The sequence below is a fragment of the Oncorhynchus keta genome, chromosome 34, assembly GCF_023373465.1.
Source record: "Oncorhynchus keta strain PuntledgeMale-10-30-2019 chromosome 34, Oket_V2, whole genome shotgun sequence".
Lineage (NCBI taxonomy): Eukaryota > Metazoa > Chordata > Actinopteri > Salmoniformes > Salmonidae > Oncorhynchus > Oncorhynchus keta.
Window position 1 is genome coordinate 36304793 of NC_068454.1, and position 17921 is coordinate 36322713.

The 17921-nt window shown below is 41.8% G+C and overlaps 1 protein-coding gene across 4 annotated transcripts in view; it reads right to left on the bottom strand.

Annotated features, from left to right (window-relative positions):
- uggt2 (UDP-glucose glycoprotein glucosyltransferase 2) overlaps positions 1 to 16835 on the bottom strand; it is a 43359-nt gene extending 26524 nt beyond the window's left edge. For all 4 annotated transcript variants that reach the window (XM_035749958.1, XM_035749957.2, XM_052493758.1 and 1 more), the window contains exons 1-21: positions 16686 to 16835; positions 16068 to 16201; positions 15621 to 15703; positions 15206 to 15336; positions 10339 to 10451; positions 9953 to 10130; positions 8937 to 9033; positions 8775 to 8844; positions 8591 to 8691; positions 6675 to 6774; positions 6288 to 6348; positions 5965 to 6056; positions 5597 to 5747; positions 3704 to 3823; positions 3405 to 3490; positions 3153 to 3288; positions 2754 to 2885; positions 2044 to 2208; positions 1771 to 1894; positions 1580 to 1678; positions 596 to 690 (exon numbers count right to left, since the gene is read on the bottom strand). In XM_035749958.1, coding sequence (XP_035605851.1) covers positions 596 to 690; positions 1580 to 1678; positions 1771 to 1894; positions 2044 to 2208; positions 2754 to 2885; positions 3153 to 3288; positions 3405 to 3490; positions 3704 to 3823; positions 5597 to 5747; positions 5965 to 6056; positions 6288 to 6348; positions 6675 to 6774; positions 8591 to 8691; positions 8775 to 8844; positions 8937 to 9033; positions 9953 to 10130; positions 10339 to 10451; positions 15206 to 15336; positions 15621 to 15703; positions 16068 to 16201; positions 16686 to 16709 — 2292 coding nt within the window. In that variant the 5' untranslated portion in view covers positions 16710 to 16835. The remainder of the gene's footprint in view (positions 1 to 595; positions 691 to 1579; positions 1679 to 1770; positions 1895 to 2043; positions 2209 to 2753; positions 2886 to 3152; positions 3289 to 3404; positions 3491 to 3703; positions 3824 to 5596; positions 5748 to 5964; positions 6057 to 6287; positions 6349 to 6674; positions 6775 to 8590; positions 8692 to 8774; positions 8845 to 8936; positions 9034 to 9952; positions 10131 to 10338; positions 10452 to 15205; positions 15337 to 15620; positions 15704 to 16067; positions 16202 to 16685) is intronic.
- Between the last annotated feature and the right edge of the window lie 1086 nt (positions 16836 to 17921).

The window sequence follows — 17921 nt, forward strand, 5'->3', positions numbered from 1 at the left end:
TATGGGATATTTATGTGGGTATTAATCAGAGAACAACAACTGCAGCCTTTGTTTTTATTTCAGGCCAAGGTAAAATTTGTCCCACATGAGTTTTAACATTTTAATTCCATCAAAGATTCTCCATGGCAGCTGGATAGTAATTAAAGTCTCGGGGTATACCTACCTTGCTTGCTTGACTACATTAAAAGCTACATATGCATTGGTGTGGTGCAGGCCACTGCAGTGTAATAAATGAGGATTCCTAAATCACATTGGCGTGACTGATCGGTAGTACTGAGAAAAAGTGTGATATTGGTTTATTTTATATGTAAATTATAATTAAAACATAGCTTAATTCATAGTGCCTTGTGTGGATAAGGGAAAGTAGAAGGGCTGCAGTAGAGAAGGGTCGTCGTCGTCGTCGCCCCCCAGGGTGCACGTTTTGGTTTTTGCCCTTGCACAAACCACCTGACTTCAAATAACCAACTCATCATCGAGTTGAATTATTTGAATCAGCTGTGTAGTGGTAGGGCGAACACCAAACCATGCACCCTGGGGGGCCCCACATGACAGGGTTTTGGAAGCCCTGCAGGAGCATAAAGCAGCAGAATCTCACCAAGTGTTTCAGTGCGTTCAGCAGCAGTCTTCTCCCTGAGGCCTTTTCAAAATCCCCAACGATCCACACAGTCACTCCATTAATCCCATCCTCATCTGGAAATCAACATCAATTACTGTACAACGCAACGTTTCAAATACGGTGACATTTCTGAAAGCAGAAAAACTGCCATTGTCAAAAATCACTGAATCATTTCAAATGCTCAGTGACTCAGCCAGTCTTGACAGAAGATATAAAGCAGGAAGAGATGAAAGTATTCCTGACAATTTTCTCAGTTAAAAAGAGGGATCGCAATCTTAAAGCTCCAGCTTGCTTATAAGGGAATACTGCTAATCCCTTAAAAGGGTCTTGACACAGACCACCTACTGACAGTGGAGACGGGCAGTGAGAAGGGAAATTAAATCTGGCTCAAGTTATATGATCCAGAGAGAAGAGAGAGACAGTGTGAGAGAGAGGCACAGTCCTTGAGGAAAGCACACTAAATCAGAAGGAGATTGTGCCACCTGTCAAGGTTTACTGCTTCATTCCCCCCCCAGTCGCCTTCCTCAGCCTCTCAGCTTCCCTGGGCAGCTCCAGCCCCACCCTGACTCTGAGCAGGGCTCCATTGGCAGGATGCAGCAGAGTTGGGGCTGAGGCTGGACCACTGGCCTGAAGCCAAACTACTAACCAGGGCGCAGTGCAATTAACTCAGACCAAGCACAGACGGCTCCCCTAAAGAGCAATTTTACACATCCCTGGATCCATACTAATATGTCGGTATATTATCCGTGTGTAAAGTGTGAAGATCCGCCTGGTGAAATGAAATGTTTGACGAACAAACACTCCTCAGATGTTCCCGGTGTCGTTTAAGCTGCTCAGCTTTTTTTGAACAAATTGTTTATTTTGTTCAAGTATACGCAACCATACAACACTACAGTATTTACACTCAAGGGAGAAAAAATATATAAAATCAGGAGTGCCACAAAAGTATACCCGGCCTCTTACCATTTTTGGTGAAATACTTCATTCTCTTTGCAATGACAGCAGTCTTGTCCTTGGAGTCCAGGTATGAGTACATGGTGGTGTCCTTCCAGTCATCTACAACTGAAAGGGGAAAATGAAAAGTATTGTAAATTGTATGAAGACTATTGTCAACATACACATTAACAAAAGGACAAGAATGTGGTATTTGTTACCTGGAGAGGCTGTGAGATCCAGATAGGTCCTGTCAGTGCTGAGGATGAGAGGGTTGATGCGTGGTACCATATTGGCCTGGTCCATCAGATGGTCCACCACATCTGTCCCCTCAGTCAACTGGCCCTGTGGCATGAGTAAATCATATTATTTACATAACCTATTCAACCAAAACACTTCTCATATTCAATAACAAACTAAGATCGGTTTCCACAAATAAAATGGACACAAATGGACAATATGATAATGACTACAATTCCCTCAACAGTTCTTACCATGTAGACAGCTCTCTGGAAGAAGTTGGTGGTATCCATGATGCGCTGTAGGATGACAGTCTCCAGTTCATCTGGGTCCATCTCCTCAGCATTGAGTGGGACTCCGTTGAACAGAGCCAGAGGCAGAGGGCCCAAACCACTCTTCTTGTAGAACACTGCCCCTGCCTGTTGTCCCCAACACAGACCAGCGCCAGGGTTAATGGACACTCAAGCTATTTGATTTAAGTTCCTCGACTTCAAGTACGCCCACACTCGTGAAGAAACTGCGACAGCGCCCCCCCAGGAAGTTGAAAAGGTTTGGCATGGGTCCTAACATCCGCAAAAGGTTCTACAGCTGAAGCATTGAGAGCATCTTGACTGACTGCATCACTGCCTGGTATGGCAACTGCACCACCCTTGATCGCATGGCGCTAAAGAGGGTGGTGCGGACAGCCCAGTACATCACTGGGGCCGAGCTCCTTGCCATCCAGGACCTCTTATATCAGGCGGTGTGAAAGGAAGGCCTGGAAAATCGTTAAAGACTCCAGCCACCCAAGCCATAGACTGTTCTCTCTGCTTCCCGTTTCATTAGTGATTTATGGATTATGGACAAACCTTTAGAGGAATGTAATCAAATTAATCTGGTATTTTGACACTGTAAAATACTTTATCTTATGGTTTACATTTGACAAGTAAACGCACAATAGAAACATACTGTCCATTAATCACACCTTTCTTTTGTCATCATACTCGGAATCTTCCCCAAGAATCCTTGCAGCACTGGCTTTGGGGAACTTCTTCTTGAGATATGCAGACACTGTGTCAACAGACAATGCCTCGCCGATCTCCACTTTGTTGTACATCTGCAAGTGCACAAAACGTCAGTGAGACTTGACCGTCCCTCTCCATTACATCAAAGGCACTGTCGATAACATAGTCTGAAGCCTCAGGCAAACCCTTACTCGTCTAGTCCAATAATGTCTGAGACAGCGGCCCAACTGAGAGAGGGCACTATTATACAACTGAGAAACATCAAAAGAGACATGAGCTTGCAAAAGATTGTGCTTAAATAATTCCACAAGAAAGTGCTCGCTGGAAATGGGAAAGATTTACAAGCATGAGATACTCACAGAAACCATAGACATGAGAGCCTGTGATAAATCATACTCGTCGGCGATGTAATTCAGCAGCCGGAAAAATGCAACTCCAGCATCCGTAGTTCCATCGACTTCGTCGTCAGTATTGACGACAAACACAAATCCGATCCTTAAAGGAGCAGAAAGATACATTGTTTCAATTTGCAGACAGAGTTTGAGTCACCATCTGGTGGAGGTTGACAGGTGTAAAGAGAAACGGGTAGTTCTCTGCAACCTATAAAGTACCTGAGAGGAATCTTGTGTTTGTAGAAGAGCTCTGCCAGTTTCACCAGCTCAATGCTCTCTTCCTGAACTGGGTCCAGCAACAGCACCTGAAAACAACGGAACGTAAGACAGATAGACTTCTCAGCTAGATAAACATCCTTACAGAATCAGTTTACTTTGACATGTAGGTCTATTGTAGCGCAAATTCACCTGACCACCATCTATTATACAGGACTTCCTCTCAAAGATGAAACAACTGTTCCTGGCTTTGTGTCACAACCCTTCCCAACTGTCCTTTCTCCTCTCCTCCTGGGACTCACCAGGTTGAAAAAGTTGCGTCGTATCTGGCGGATAACCCCGGGGAACGTGGCTCTGAGGAGCTCCTGAACACCGGAGGGCCAGCTGCGGTACATGGAGTCTGTCTCGATGTCGTTAATCCACTGGGAAAGGCAAGAGGAAAGCTGGTTTAGTGTGGAAGGTTGTGAGAATTAGTTTAGTCTTAAACTGAGTTTAAGTGTCCCGAGGCCCAAATACATCAGAGTAATCAGCACAGTGAAAGCTTTGCGAGCGTAGCTGCATTTAATTAGAATTCAGTATTTTAATAATAAAATAAGCCACACTCGCATCAGCCAGAAATATTGTCAACCGTAACTCAATACCATACATAACAGCAACCGACAGTTTTAGTCTTGGAAACGATCAAATGAATGCAATGCTACTGCACTTCACCCCATACACCCCCGGGAGCAGATGGTGCTATGTTTAAGCCATCTGAGTGAAAAGTGCATGGGACGTTAGCAACATGTATAGACTCTAGTGTTAGGAGGTAGGGAAGCAAATGCCTACTGTAGCTTAATAATAATCCATTACAAGCCAAACTGGCACTAACAGAACTCTCTCTCTCTTTCTCTCCTCTCAGAAGGCTGAGAAACCTCCCTGAGTAACAAAGAGTCACAATGGGATACCTACCAACACTCCTGTCGGTCTCTGCCCAGAGCAGACAACCCAAAGGGTAACATTTTCTACTTGCCTCACTGAGAGAAAAGACAGACAGCAAGCCTGATCGGAAGGAGACATTCTCTAGATGAAATGTCATGTTCATTTGTAGTTGCTTTCTTCAAGTTGTTTTTCCATAATAAAATGTCAGAGGGGCATCATATTAAAGTTTGCAAGTAATTATTTTTATTTGATACAGTAGCTTTCCTTGGCTGGCTGCCAAGTGTATAATTTAGGTTTTTGGCAGACTGGGACTAGTGCAATAGTCTGATGACTGATCCTCTAATCCACACCCCGATGCCAGCACTCAAGACAAAGCACCTGCAATGCTGATCTGGGCCAGAAAGAAAGGAAAAAAAACAATCCTTTCTGCAGGACGATGGTTCTTGGCATGGGTTCATCTCTCAGGGTGTTTTAACATATAGTCCTCTTTAAAATAATCGATCTCAGTCCTCTTTAAATTGAACTCTGGGGTAAAAAAAAAAAAGAAGCTAAAGAACTCGGTTCTCTTTGTATTCACACTGCCCTTGCCTTTGAATGAGGACTCTTTTGCCAGTTCACTTCACCTATTTTGTGGTCCGAGTACACTTTGCCCTCACATTGTTATGTTCAGGAAGGAACCAAGATCTTTGTCCAACATTCACTCAATGCACTCTGGGCTTTTACAAAGTACAGGACAAGCCATTCCATCAGAACGTGTTATCGGACAGTTAGATATACAGTACCTAATTACATTTAGTTTAAAAATGAGACATACAGTAATAATTATACTTTGAAGATAATATTAACATGTAAATATGATTGGTAACAGAATAAATAGCAGAAGAATACAGCAGATTAAATAATGCTGTAATTTAAAATTGTACACCCAATGTAGGCTACTGGCCCTTTAAGAGCTACTTTTGATGTTGTGGTTAGTGCTTTCTGGGATCTTTGGGACGTCCCTACCCAAAATCCTAACCATACCCTGGAACCATAAACCTTAATCCTTAACATAACCATTGTAAATGTCAACTTCAATGGGGTAAAGTCAGAGTTGGGACGTCCCAAGGTTCCAAGATAGCAAGGACCTTGGTTTTGTACCCTATATTTTGATTCTCACAAAATATGTCTTCTCACACCTTTCAAACCCCACAAACGAATAAACAGCGTATAAAGCTTTCTTAGCTTATAGATCAGATATTGCAAACAAATAATATGAACACCCTGACTCTCACCGTTATAGCTGGATGGCGGATGTCTAAGGCATAGTTTTCTTCCACTGGGTTCATGGGCAGTCTCAGTAGCTTGCCTAGGTTCTCTTCCTTAATGCCCAGGTTATGGAGGCCCTCCAGGATCTTGGCTTCTCCTCTGATAGTGTCCAAGATGCTACCAAAGACAGAGAATCAGAGAAATCGCAGGTCAGCATTCATTTCCCCCGAGCAGGGGAGCCGTCTGTCGGCGGTGCACTAGGCTAGTTTTAATCCTGTAGCCCTGGAGCACTGAGCTGTGGGCAGCCAGTGCTGAGGCTGGGGAGACCAGGGGGGGAGAGAGAGCAGGAAAGCTGACAGTTGATCCTCCCTGCTGAGTTGAGCTCCTACTGTACCTGAAGGGGTTGTGGACGTCCAGATCAATGTGAAGGCCGTTGATGAACAGGCCTCCATCTCCCGGATGGATCCCCATGGTCTCACTCAGCCGCTGGAACAGAGAGGATTCCCTGCGGTTAGTCTGATGCCAACCAAACCCTCATCCTCTCTATAGTGTATGCCTGATATCACAATGTAGAAATAGATTCTACGGGCTGTAAGCTCTAAGATGCCAGTGGAAAGAATGTAAGAGCATTTACATTAACAGATGATACGTCGAGACCTCACATTAGACAAACAAGTGCACAGTCTTAGGGACAAACTGCTGCTTTTGATATCCCACCTTCTGGTTCTCCTCAATTTCTCTTCTCATTTCTTGGTTCACAGACACTCTTGTCAGTGATCTGTGGGAACAGTAAAACATGTAGTCACCATCAGCTTTTTTTCTCCCCATCGAGCAGTAAAACCCCCGTTTAATCTCCCAAATCTGTGGGCCCTCAGATGGTATATATATCTACAGCCGACTCTCTGTAATCACGCGCCAGACCGCTGACTCTGCACTCCTGGTTTGTTGTTCATAACAGCCGTCTAAAACAAGTTGCACTCCAGGATCGGATTCAAGTCTACAAGCCGGGAGAACCTCTTCTTATTTCATGTCAAATAGGCTTATTTATTCCTACAGACTGTGCAAGGTTTTTAAATAGAAAGAGTGTGAGGTGTATAGCTTCACCTGGCTTTGCTGGGGAAGTTCTGACTGAGGTCTCTCATAAGCTTCAGAGCATCAAACGTTGGTACAGACATGATCCTGGCTGCTGCCTGGAAGCTTAGATCTGCAGATGTTTTCATCAGAAGTTGAAATCATTTGAAGTTGAACCAGTTGATAACTTTCTCTTGGAAAAGGAGATCACCTTGGGATGCCTACAATACTTGGTGAAAAATGGCCATGCATAAAAATAAATGTTCATTTGTAATACATAGATTGAATCAAATATTGATTTCATTCAAATATTTGATTCAGACTGAGGCACTCTGTGAAGTCGGTACATATATCATTAGCTCAACTTCTAAATATTTCAAATAGTAGACCATTTTCCCTTTTATAGGACATCATACCGTTCTGTGTTGAACTGATTTGGCGTAAGGGTTATTTGAAAGCTTGCTTCGTCCTGCCTATTTCCACACAATCAAAGTAATAGCACACGGTTAAAGCAACACGTTGCCAAGCCCGGTACATTGAACCTGTGCTTGACAGTCTCTACTGAACATAAACTGATTGCTTTACTAAGCTCAAGAGTAAAGTGCTATCATTTACATTCCATTCATCAAACTGTCACCATGGTGATCCTCACAGTCACTAAGTGCCACACAGGCTAGCACACAACTAATGGGTATGGCCAGGGGGTTTTCCTCAACAAGGGCTCAGACCTTTTCCTGCTCAGATCGAGTGGTATACACTGAGGTGTAGACAAACAATGTATAATGGGTCAGTAATCAAAAAGATGTTGCATAAAACTTACTTAAGAAATAGAAGAAATCGTTTTCTGTCGACTATATACTTACTTTCAGTGACAGCTGTGACGGCATCAAGTCTATTGTCAATAAGCACAGGTATACTTAGTGTATGTAAACTTCTGACCCACTGGAATTGTGATACAGTGAATTAATTATAAGTGAAATAATCTGTCTGTAAACAATTGTTGGGAAAATGACTTGTGTCATGCACAAAGTAGATGTCCAAACGGACTTGCAAAAACTATTGTTTGTTAACAAGACATTTGTGGAGTGGTTGAAAAACGAGTTTTAATGACTCCAACCTAAGTGTATGTAAACTTCCGACTTCAATTGTATATAAATATAATTCTGTATTCCTGCACGGTATAAATGAATAACTCGATTTCATCTCCTTCCTATTGGCCAAAAGATATACAACAACACTGTCCATATCAGATTTTACATGTCGTTTATGAGTTAGCCCCACATATTTATGAACATTTGAGCCTGATGTCCTTTGTGGTAAGCTATCTCATGAATTGATATAATGTACCCAAGTGAGCAGCCACCTGAGGCAATTGATTAATGAACGGTTCACGCCTGATGCCCTCAATTGACCTTTGTGCCCGCTCCCATACCCGATAATTCTGTATTTCTTCGTGACCAACTTGAATACAGGTAGACCAGAAAAGCTACATCCGTGATTGGCAGATGAGAGGCAACCCTAATTAGAAGCACCTGCTGCTCATCAGTGGTTCCCTACAAATGCTGTTTTGAATTCAAATAAAATTGCACCTAAAACACTGAAGGCTGCAAAGCCTAAATGGCTACGTATGCTATCCATTATGGAGTGAAAATAATAATTAAAAGAAAAAATACAAATGATGTAAGCTTTATGTGACATCTTTTCGAGTGTGGACCCATTACATCTTTTGTTTGTCTGAATTAGAGTGTTTTACGCACCAGCCAAGCTTTAGGGAGAGCGCAATGGTCCCCTTCTGACAAAATATTAAGAGCATCGTCCTAATATTGAGTCACACACTCTAATATTGAATTGGTACACTCGAGGTATCTATTAGCTTGGGCCTTGAGTTTTTCCTCGTCAGGTCATGTGGTCAGGAAAAACTTCTAGCATAACTAATGGATGCTCAGTACCTTGAAGCTCCCACACTTTGAGAGGAGCCATGTCATTGGTGCTCTCTAACAGATGCTTCCGGAGCTCCCCTAGCTGCTCCTGCAGGTCTGGGTGGGAGTTTCTGGGATGGAACAAGACAGAAGGTGATACTAAGGTTCTAATATTATTATACAAATACATTGACTCACAAATTCATTAACTCACTTCAATTTCCCAAAGAGAAAGCCTTGGACTTCATCAATGTCATCCACATCAGTGTTCACTGTTCCTTTATCTGTGGAAAAGCAGCAGAGTTGCCATTAATATTCTTCAATTGGCATCAGTTAAATATATATTTTAATACAGAATAGGCGTGCACAAACATACCTTTTACTTGTGTGTCATCCACAGCTTTGTACTCAGTGCTTTTTATGGCCAATTCAACACCATATCCAGACAACAGCATCTTTTGGGGCCTTGGCTCCTGTAGTGGAAATCAGCAATGGAAATATAATCATAAAATAATCTGTTTTAATTCAATCTAAGAACCAACGGTACTGATGTGTGTTTGTCATACTGACACCGAATAAGGGAGAAGCAAAACACTTATTTAACACTTAAAGGCCTATAAGAAATCATGTTTTTTTCTTCATGATCGGACCAATCAGTAGTGCATGCCAAAGGGCCTGGCATGTTAACTTCAACTCCACGACCCTGTGATTCTTCACATTTTATTCACATCTTAGAGACACGAGGCGCTCTGAATGTGTAGTCTTTTACACCTACACGGTAGCTCGTGAACTCTGTGGTACATCTCTGAAAAGAACACATTAGTGCTGCTTCTCACAGTGTCAGGCCATCCGTTACTCAGGCCCCAGCTAAACTTCCTCTGGTTATCTGTATTCTCCTGCTGAACACTGGCAGCTAATGCAATCCATTTGTTGTACAGCCCTGATGACCTCGCCCTTTGTGGATGTTGTTCTTAAAGCTGCAATGGCCTTCCTGTCACCCCCTCCATTCCATCTTCCCACAGAGCTCAACGTCGGGACCAGTGACCACAATGCACAGTAAAGCACAAGCCTGTTCCACATTAGCATGAACACTTCCAAGCTTCCAACAACACGCAATCTTACATCAGTCCAATATTGGACAAAACCAAATCAGATTTTTCACATGTACAAGAGCACAGCCAACCATTATGAGTTATAGCAACTGAGGATCAAAAACACCATACAGTGGTAATTTAATAAATTACTGTTCAAAATAAGTGTAGTAAAGCACCCGGTTTAAAGGAGGGTTGTTGCACCCCCTATAAAATCCCACTTCAATCCCTGGCTAAAGCACATCACTCTTTAAATACCGTTCAAAGCTGTTAAGGAAATCCAAAAAGCCTCACTACTCACGGCTACAAAGTGACGCAGCACATAGATGAGCTTGCCCTCCGCAGCCTTCTCAGCCAGCACCTTGTGGAAGGAGCCAAACTTTTTGGTGCCAATCTCAGCATAAAGGATCACAACTGGGACATCTGTCTTATTGAGTCCAGGGTATCTGTGCTCATTCTTGTATAGATAAGGTTTTGGCCTGCAAACATGTAAAAAGAGAAGTTAGATTCCACCATTTACATACAAATCTATCATTTGTACTAATAAAACATGAATATCATTTATTAACTGTTAATTATAAAATAACATTTTCATTTCATTTATTATAATTTATGTTGTTAGTTCACTCTTGCACTAAAGTGAGGTAGATCCTCTGAGGAGATGAGAACGAAGTGGTGTGTAGCTACCTGCCTGCAGCTGCCTTCAGGAGCTTCTTCAAATCCTTTGTGCTGCAGCCATGTTGGCCATGGACCGAAACAAAGGCAAGGCATGCCTCAGGCGGAGACTCATCACTGCCTATCTATTGAGAGCAGAGGAGCGACACAATTAGGCTACAGCATTAGGGCTGTGGCGGTCATGATATTTTGTCAGCCGGTTGTCATGCAGAAGACTGCCGGTCTCACGGTAATTGACCGTTAATTTACATAAACACATTTAGCATCTCCAGGCCCCGACACATACAAGCCGCTGATGGGCGCCATTGGAACATCTACATTTTAAAAAGTATAATAAATCGATTTAATATACACCATCACAATAAATGCATTATTTATTTCAGTAAGGTCTAAAGAAACATTATGATATGAAGAAAATGTATTTCAGAACAGAATATGAGTTGGCTACTGTATGTTTAGTTATATTACATTTAAGTCATTTAGCAGACGCTCTTATCCAGAGCGACTTACAAATTGGTGCATTCACCTTATGACATCCAGTGGAACAGCCACTTCACAATAGTGCATCTAAATATTTTAGGGGGGTGAGAAGGATTACTTTATCATATCCTAGGTATTCCTTCCTTATATGGCTATTCTCCAAAGACATAGGCTGTAGGCTTGTTCATTTAGCTGACAAGAAATGCTTATAAGTCCCTTGCCATTATTTTATATGGTTTAAAAGTAAAAAATAATAGAATTGAACTTAGCTTAATAAAATAGAAAGGATATTTTTTTTCCATTATGGAGCAAGTGAAGTGGCTATGTTGGACGTAAAAGTGATCATTTGAAAACCGGTCTGACATTCAGAAAGTATTCAGACCACTTCCCTTACACATTTTGTTACATTACAGCCTTATTCTAAAGTAGTTTTTTTTATCCCCTCATCAATCTACACACAATACTCCATAATGACAAATCAAAAACAGGTTTTTAGAAATGTAAAAAATCAAAATAAAACTTATTTACATACAGTGGAAAGAGTGTAAACCCTTTGGAATTACCTGGATTTCTGTATAAATTGGTCATTAAATGTGATCTGATCTTCATCTAAGTCACAACAATAGACAAACACAGTGTGCTTAAACTAATAGCACACAAATGTATTGTATTTTTCTTGTCTATATTGAATACATCATTTAAACATTCACAGTGTAGGTTGGAAAAAGTATGTGAACCCCTAGGCTAATGACTTCAATAAAAGCTCATTGGAGTCAGGAGTCAGCTAACCTTGAGTCCAATCAATGAGATGAGATTGGATATGTCGGTTAGAGCTGCCCTGCCCTTTAAAAAAAACTCACAAAATGTTTGTTTGCTATTCACAAGAAGCATTGCCTGATGAGAACCATGCCTTGACCAAAACAGATCTCAGAAGACCCAAGATTAAGAATTGTTGACTTGCATAAAGTTGGAAAGGGTTACAAAAGTATCTCTAAAAGCCTTGATCTTCATCTATAAATGGAGAAAGTTCAGCACTGTTGCTACTCTCCCTAAGAGTGTACGTCCTGCAAAGATAACAAGAGCACAGCGCAGAATTCTCAATGAGGTGAAGAAGAATCCTAGAGTGTCAGCTAAAGACTTACTGAAATCTCTAGGACATGCTATCATCTCTGTTGACGAGTCTACGATACGTAAAACACTAAACAAGAATGGTGTTCATGGGAGGACACCACGGAAGAAGCCACTGCTGTCCAAAAAAAAAACATTGCTGCACATCTGAAGTTCGCAAAAGAGCACCTGGATGTTCCACAGCGCTCCTGGCAAAATATTCTGTGGACAGATGAAACTAAAGTAGAGTTGTTTGGAAGGAACACACACTATGTGTGGAGAAAAAGATCAACATCAAAACCTCATCCAACTGTAAAGTATGGTGGAGGGAGCATCATGATTTGGGGCTGCTTTCCTGCCACAGGGCCTGGACAGCTTGCTATCATCAACGGAAAAATGAATTCACAAGTTTATCAAGACATTTTCCAGGAGAATGTAAGGCTATCTGTCCGCCAATTGAAGCTCAACAGAAGTTGGGTGATGCAACAGGACAATGACCTGACCTCAACCCGATTGAGATGCTGTGGCATGACCTCGAGCGGTTCACACCCGACACCCCAAGAATATAGCTGAAATGAAGCAGTTTTATAAAGAGGTATGTTAAAGATTCCTCCTTTCCCTTGTGCAGGTCTGATCCGCAACTACAGAAAACATTTGGTTGAGGTTATTGCTGCCAAAGGAGGGTCAACCCATTATTAAAGCCAAGGGCTCACATACTTTTTCCACCCTGTACTGTGAATGTTTACATGGTGTGTTCAATAAAGACATGAAAGCGTATAATTGTTTGTGTTTAAGCACACTGTTTGTCTACTGGTGACTTTTTGATGACATATTTTTGCAGAAATCCAGGTGATTCCAAAGGGTTAACATACTTTTTCTTGCCACTGTATGTATTTAGACCCCTTGCTATGAGACTCAAAATTTAGCTCAGGTGCATCCTGTTTCAATTGGTCATCCTTGAGATATTTGTACAACTTGATTGGAGTCCACCTGTTGTAAATTCAATTGATTGGATATGATTTGGAAAGGCACACACCTGTCTATATAAGGTCCAACAGTTGACGGTGCATGTCAGGGCAAAAACTGAAGGAATTGTCCATAGAGGACCGAGACAGAATTGTGTCGAGGCAGGTCCCCAAGAACACAGTGGCCTCAATCATTCTTAAATGGAAGTTTGGAACCACCAATACTCCCAGAGCTGGCCTCATGGCCAAAATGAGAAATTGGGGGAGAAGGGCCTTGGTCAGGGAGATGACCAAAAACCCGATGGTAACTCTGACAGAGCTCCAGAGTTCATCTGTGAAAATGGGAAAACCTTCCAGACGGACAACCATCTCTGGAGCACTCCATCAATCAGCCCTTTATGGTAGAATTTCCAGACAGAAGCCACTCCTCAGAAAAAGACACATGACAGCACGCTTGGAGTTCGCCAAAAGGCACCTAAAGGACTCTCAGACCATGAGAAACAAGATTATCTGGTCTGATGAAACCAAGATTAAACTCTTTGGCCTGAATGCCAAGTGTCACATCTGGAGGAAACCTGGCACCACCCCTACGGGTGAAGCATGGGGGTGGCAGCATCATGCTGTGGGGATGTTTTTCGGCGGCAGAGACTGGGAGGTTAGTCAGGATCGAGGGAAAGATTAAAGTACAGAAAGATCTTTGATGAAAACCTGCTCCAGAGCACTCAGTACCTCAGACTGGGTGAAGGTTCACCTTCCAACAGGACAACGACCCTAACAATACATCCAAGACAACGTAGGAGTAGTTTCGTGACAAGTCTCTGAATGTCCTTGAGTGGCCCAGCCAGAACCCGGACACCTCGGGAGACCTGAAAATAGCTGTGCAGCGACGCTCCCCATCCAACCTGACAGAGGTTGAGAGGAAGAATTCAGAGAAGAATGGAGAATCTCCCCAAATACATGTGTGCCAAGCTTGTATCGACATACCCAAGAAGACTGGAGGCTGTAATCCCTGCAAAAGATGCTTCAACAAAGTACTGAGTCTGAATACTTATGCAAATTTCATATTTACGTTTTTTTTTTCATAAATTAGCAATAATTCATAAAAACTGTTTTTGCTTTGTCATTATGGGGTATTGTGTGTAGATTGAAAAAAATAAGTCTATTCTAAAAATCAATTTTAGAATAGACTTAATAGTTATTTGGTAACTTTAGTTGGGAATGATACAACCCTTAGATTGTCTTAGAAATGAAAACATATATGGGCTGCATGGTGCAACTATAGACTATTGATTATTTGAGAAAGTAGCAAAAAAAAAAAAGCTTGCGTTCTGTTCCTTGCCTCAGGCTGCACAGCTGTTCCTTCAATCAAGTGACCATATTTTCACCCATCAGACTATTAATCTTGCCTTTCGATTTAAAATGGCTCATTATCAAATGGACAGGAAACAGGGGGGGGGGGACATGTCATCTGTATGCACTCAAATAGCAAATGGAGGCTGTGGTCTTTGCAGCCGGTACGTTTTGTGGGCTACTTCGGTTTTATAGCGGAGCATGTGCTTATTATGAGTAGCTGAGAAAATAACTATAGCAACACTTATTTCAATCCACTTATCAACTACTGTTTGAGGTGTGTGCTCTCGCTGCCCGACAGGTGATATTCCACCCAAATGCTGTATGCCATTAACTCTCCAACCTTGTTCCTGGAGCTACCCAGTGCTTAGTCTGCAAGCTCAAGAAAGGAATAAACGAGAGAGGAGGAGATGGAAACGCATGGTGGTGAGATATTCTGTATAGCTAAAGGTAATGTGTTACCTAATTAATTACAAAAATATTTAAAAAATTCCCCGTTACTAGGCTATTCAAAATCAAATTCACTAATTGTAGGCAAACTGTATGCCGCCCTCCACAATCAATGAACCAACAGCATTGCCTATGGCTATAAGTTCTCTTGCAGACTAATTGATATACATTTTGGAGGGTAGCATAACAGACCATCCAGTATGCATAATAATACAGTCCACACTCACGACCAATTATGTACCAAAGACACCTTAAATCAGTTTTGTTTGATGTTTTTCTGCTATGCGCAATATGCATAGTCTATGTATTGTATAATTGCACAATCATAATTGTAATTCATAAATAAACCTATGCATAAGCTCTAGTTTGCGTATGGGTGTTTAGAGTTTAAATCATCACCTTAGAAAGCCCTGTCCATTTTGTTGTGTTAGGCTTTGACACAACATCTACAAAAACCTGCTATTGAACGCCTTTCTTCAAATTGATCATCACAGTGAGGTGAGTTGTAAAAGTATTTCAGGGCCTACCTGTTGGGATGCATGAACAGCTGGTGAGTAGGACCTCAAGGAGAGAGCAAATTTGAGGAGATTGACCTGGAGCACGGTCAAAAACTGTCCAGCCTTCTTGATTACCAAGTTGTAATAGGAGCGCACAGACTCTGTAAAGGAAATCTGAGTCAAATGAATGCGCAACGAATCTTGACTCTCGCAATCAAAATCCACATAAATGAGTTAGTAGACAGATTTATGAGGTTCTCATGGACCATTGATCTTTATTATTTATCCAATTCAATCCACATTTACAGATCAATCAGGCACTGTCTGGAAGTGCAAGAAAGAGGCAATGTAACTGTGTGAGAAGCATTGTAATCTGACATAGAACACATATTTGTGTGGTAATAAAACTGTAGTGTTTGCTTGTCACATCATAGTGTCCACATACCTCCATTTTTGTAAACTGTTAACTCCTTCACAGTATCAACAAAGTCCCAGAATTTCTCATTTCCATCCTCTGCAATAAACTCACTAAACAAAAGATCAGGAAATAAAAAAGGTATGAACACAGGAGCATTTATGATTGAGGAACTGCAACATGTTACATTTAGTTGCTCTTACACCTGGCTTGCAGTAACACTGTCATTACTACACATTGTACTTTAGTAATTACATTTGTTAAACAGCTTAGCCGTTTTGGTGGAAACGGGAGCAGTCCCCATTTCTATTGTAATTAGTACACAAGCATAATCTACATGCATGTAGCCGAGCCTAACGCTTACAAAATGGATATCCCTGCATATGTGGTATTCAGGAGAGACATGACTGGTAGGCCTATGCTATCCTGGAGACATCGAGTTTTTGTTTTCCAGCTAATTTATTCCGTAAAATATACCTGGTCTCCAGGAGAAAAGGCGTCATGCTCCACTTGGCTTTCAGACTGGCAGAGACGCCTTTCGATGCGGACTGGACATACTGGACGTTCAGCAGAAGCAGCGACGACAACAACAAGATGTTTTTACTCATCCTCTACACAAGACACGATGGAGAAGATTGACATGTTCGGCAATAGATTAGATTTATAGAAAAGAGAGTGAAATGTAGCATGACCCTGTAACGTTTTGTCGTCTCAAAAGTGCCACGTAGCTGTAGCAAGCAATTGTTTACAGATGTAATAGCAACCAACATATTGAGTAAAGGGATAGCTTATGCAGCCCATTGAAGAAGATGATGAGATGAAAGAACGTGACATAAAATAACAGGGGCGGGAAATCGTTCATGTGAGAAAGTCTCAGTTAGCCAGGATAACAAATGATAGCCTCACGTTTAATTTAACACACACTATAGGAAAGCTGCTTATGGGAATGACAACGGATGCAAGCAGCGCTACAATAATGTCAAGGAAAAACGGGCTATGACAAGATTGTGACTTTGTAGCCCATAAATCTCCCAAATGAAGCTTCGAACATTCTACACACATTTTTAGTGGTTACAATGTATTCATCTTCCTTACCCCGGTAATGCTGGCCGCTGCCATTGATAGGTCCTTCGCTGCTTCTTTTATTGTAAAATATATTTGTTTGTATTCTTTTTAACAGCCAAAGGAAAATAAACATTGTATAATATGTATTGGATTTTGTATTACATAATGCACACCTTTCTGAGAAGTGTACTCGCGCGTAGCTAATAAAATAACTAGTTTTTGGTGACAACATTTTGGGACATGCAATGTCATGGCCACCTACATGTTAGATTCTTTTTTTTTTATTCAAGGGGTTTGCGGAGCAACATCCCTCCCTACCCCCTATCCATAACGCTTACCGTTATCATTTTTCATATCATTTAAACGGGGTAGAGATGTCTGAAGGATACCGGATATGGAACCGAAAAGGCAGCATGCTGCAGAAAATTGCTGCACCTTATATATAACCAACTGTGAAATAATGGGAAATCACAATCGAATTTTATATTAATAAAGCATGCCCTACATATTGGATACGTAGGCCTATGTGTTAATTTCGAGACTCGTTGTGTCAAATCAAATCAACAGGTGTTGACCATACAGTGAAATGCTAACTTACAAGCAATACAGTTCTAAGAATATACCTAAAAAGAAAGTAAGAGATAAGAATAACAAATAATTAAATAGCAGCAGTAAATAACAATAGCGGGGCTATATACAGGAGGTACCGGTACAGAGTCAATATGAAGGGGCACCAGTGTCGAGGTAATTGAGGTAGTATGTACATGTAGGTAGTGTTATTCGAGTGACTATGCATAGATAACAGAGTAGCGCCAGTGTAGGGGGGTAATGCAAATAATCTGGGTAGCCATTTGATTAGATGTTCAGGAGTCTTATGGCTTGGGAGTAGAAGCTTTTTATAAGCCTCTTGGACCTAGACTTGGCGCTCCGGTACGCTTGCCATGCGGCAGCGGAGAGAACAGTCTATGACTAGGGTGGCTGGAGTCTTTGACACCGCCTGGTATAGAGGTAATGGATGAATGGAAGCTTGGCCCCGGTGATGTACTGAGCCGTACGCATTACCCTCTGTAGTGCCTTGTGGTCGGAGGCCGAGCAGTTGCCATACCAGGCAGTGATGCAACCCGTCAGGATGCTCTAGATGGTGCAGCTGTAAAACCTTTTGAGAATCTGAGGACCCATGCCAAATCTTTTCAGTCTCCTGGGGGGGAATAGGTTTTGTCATGCCCTCTTCACGACCATATTGGTGGGCTTATACCATGTTAGTTT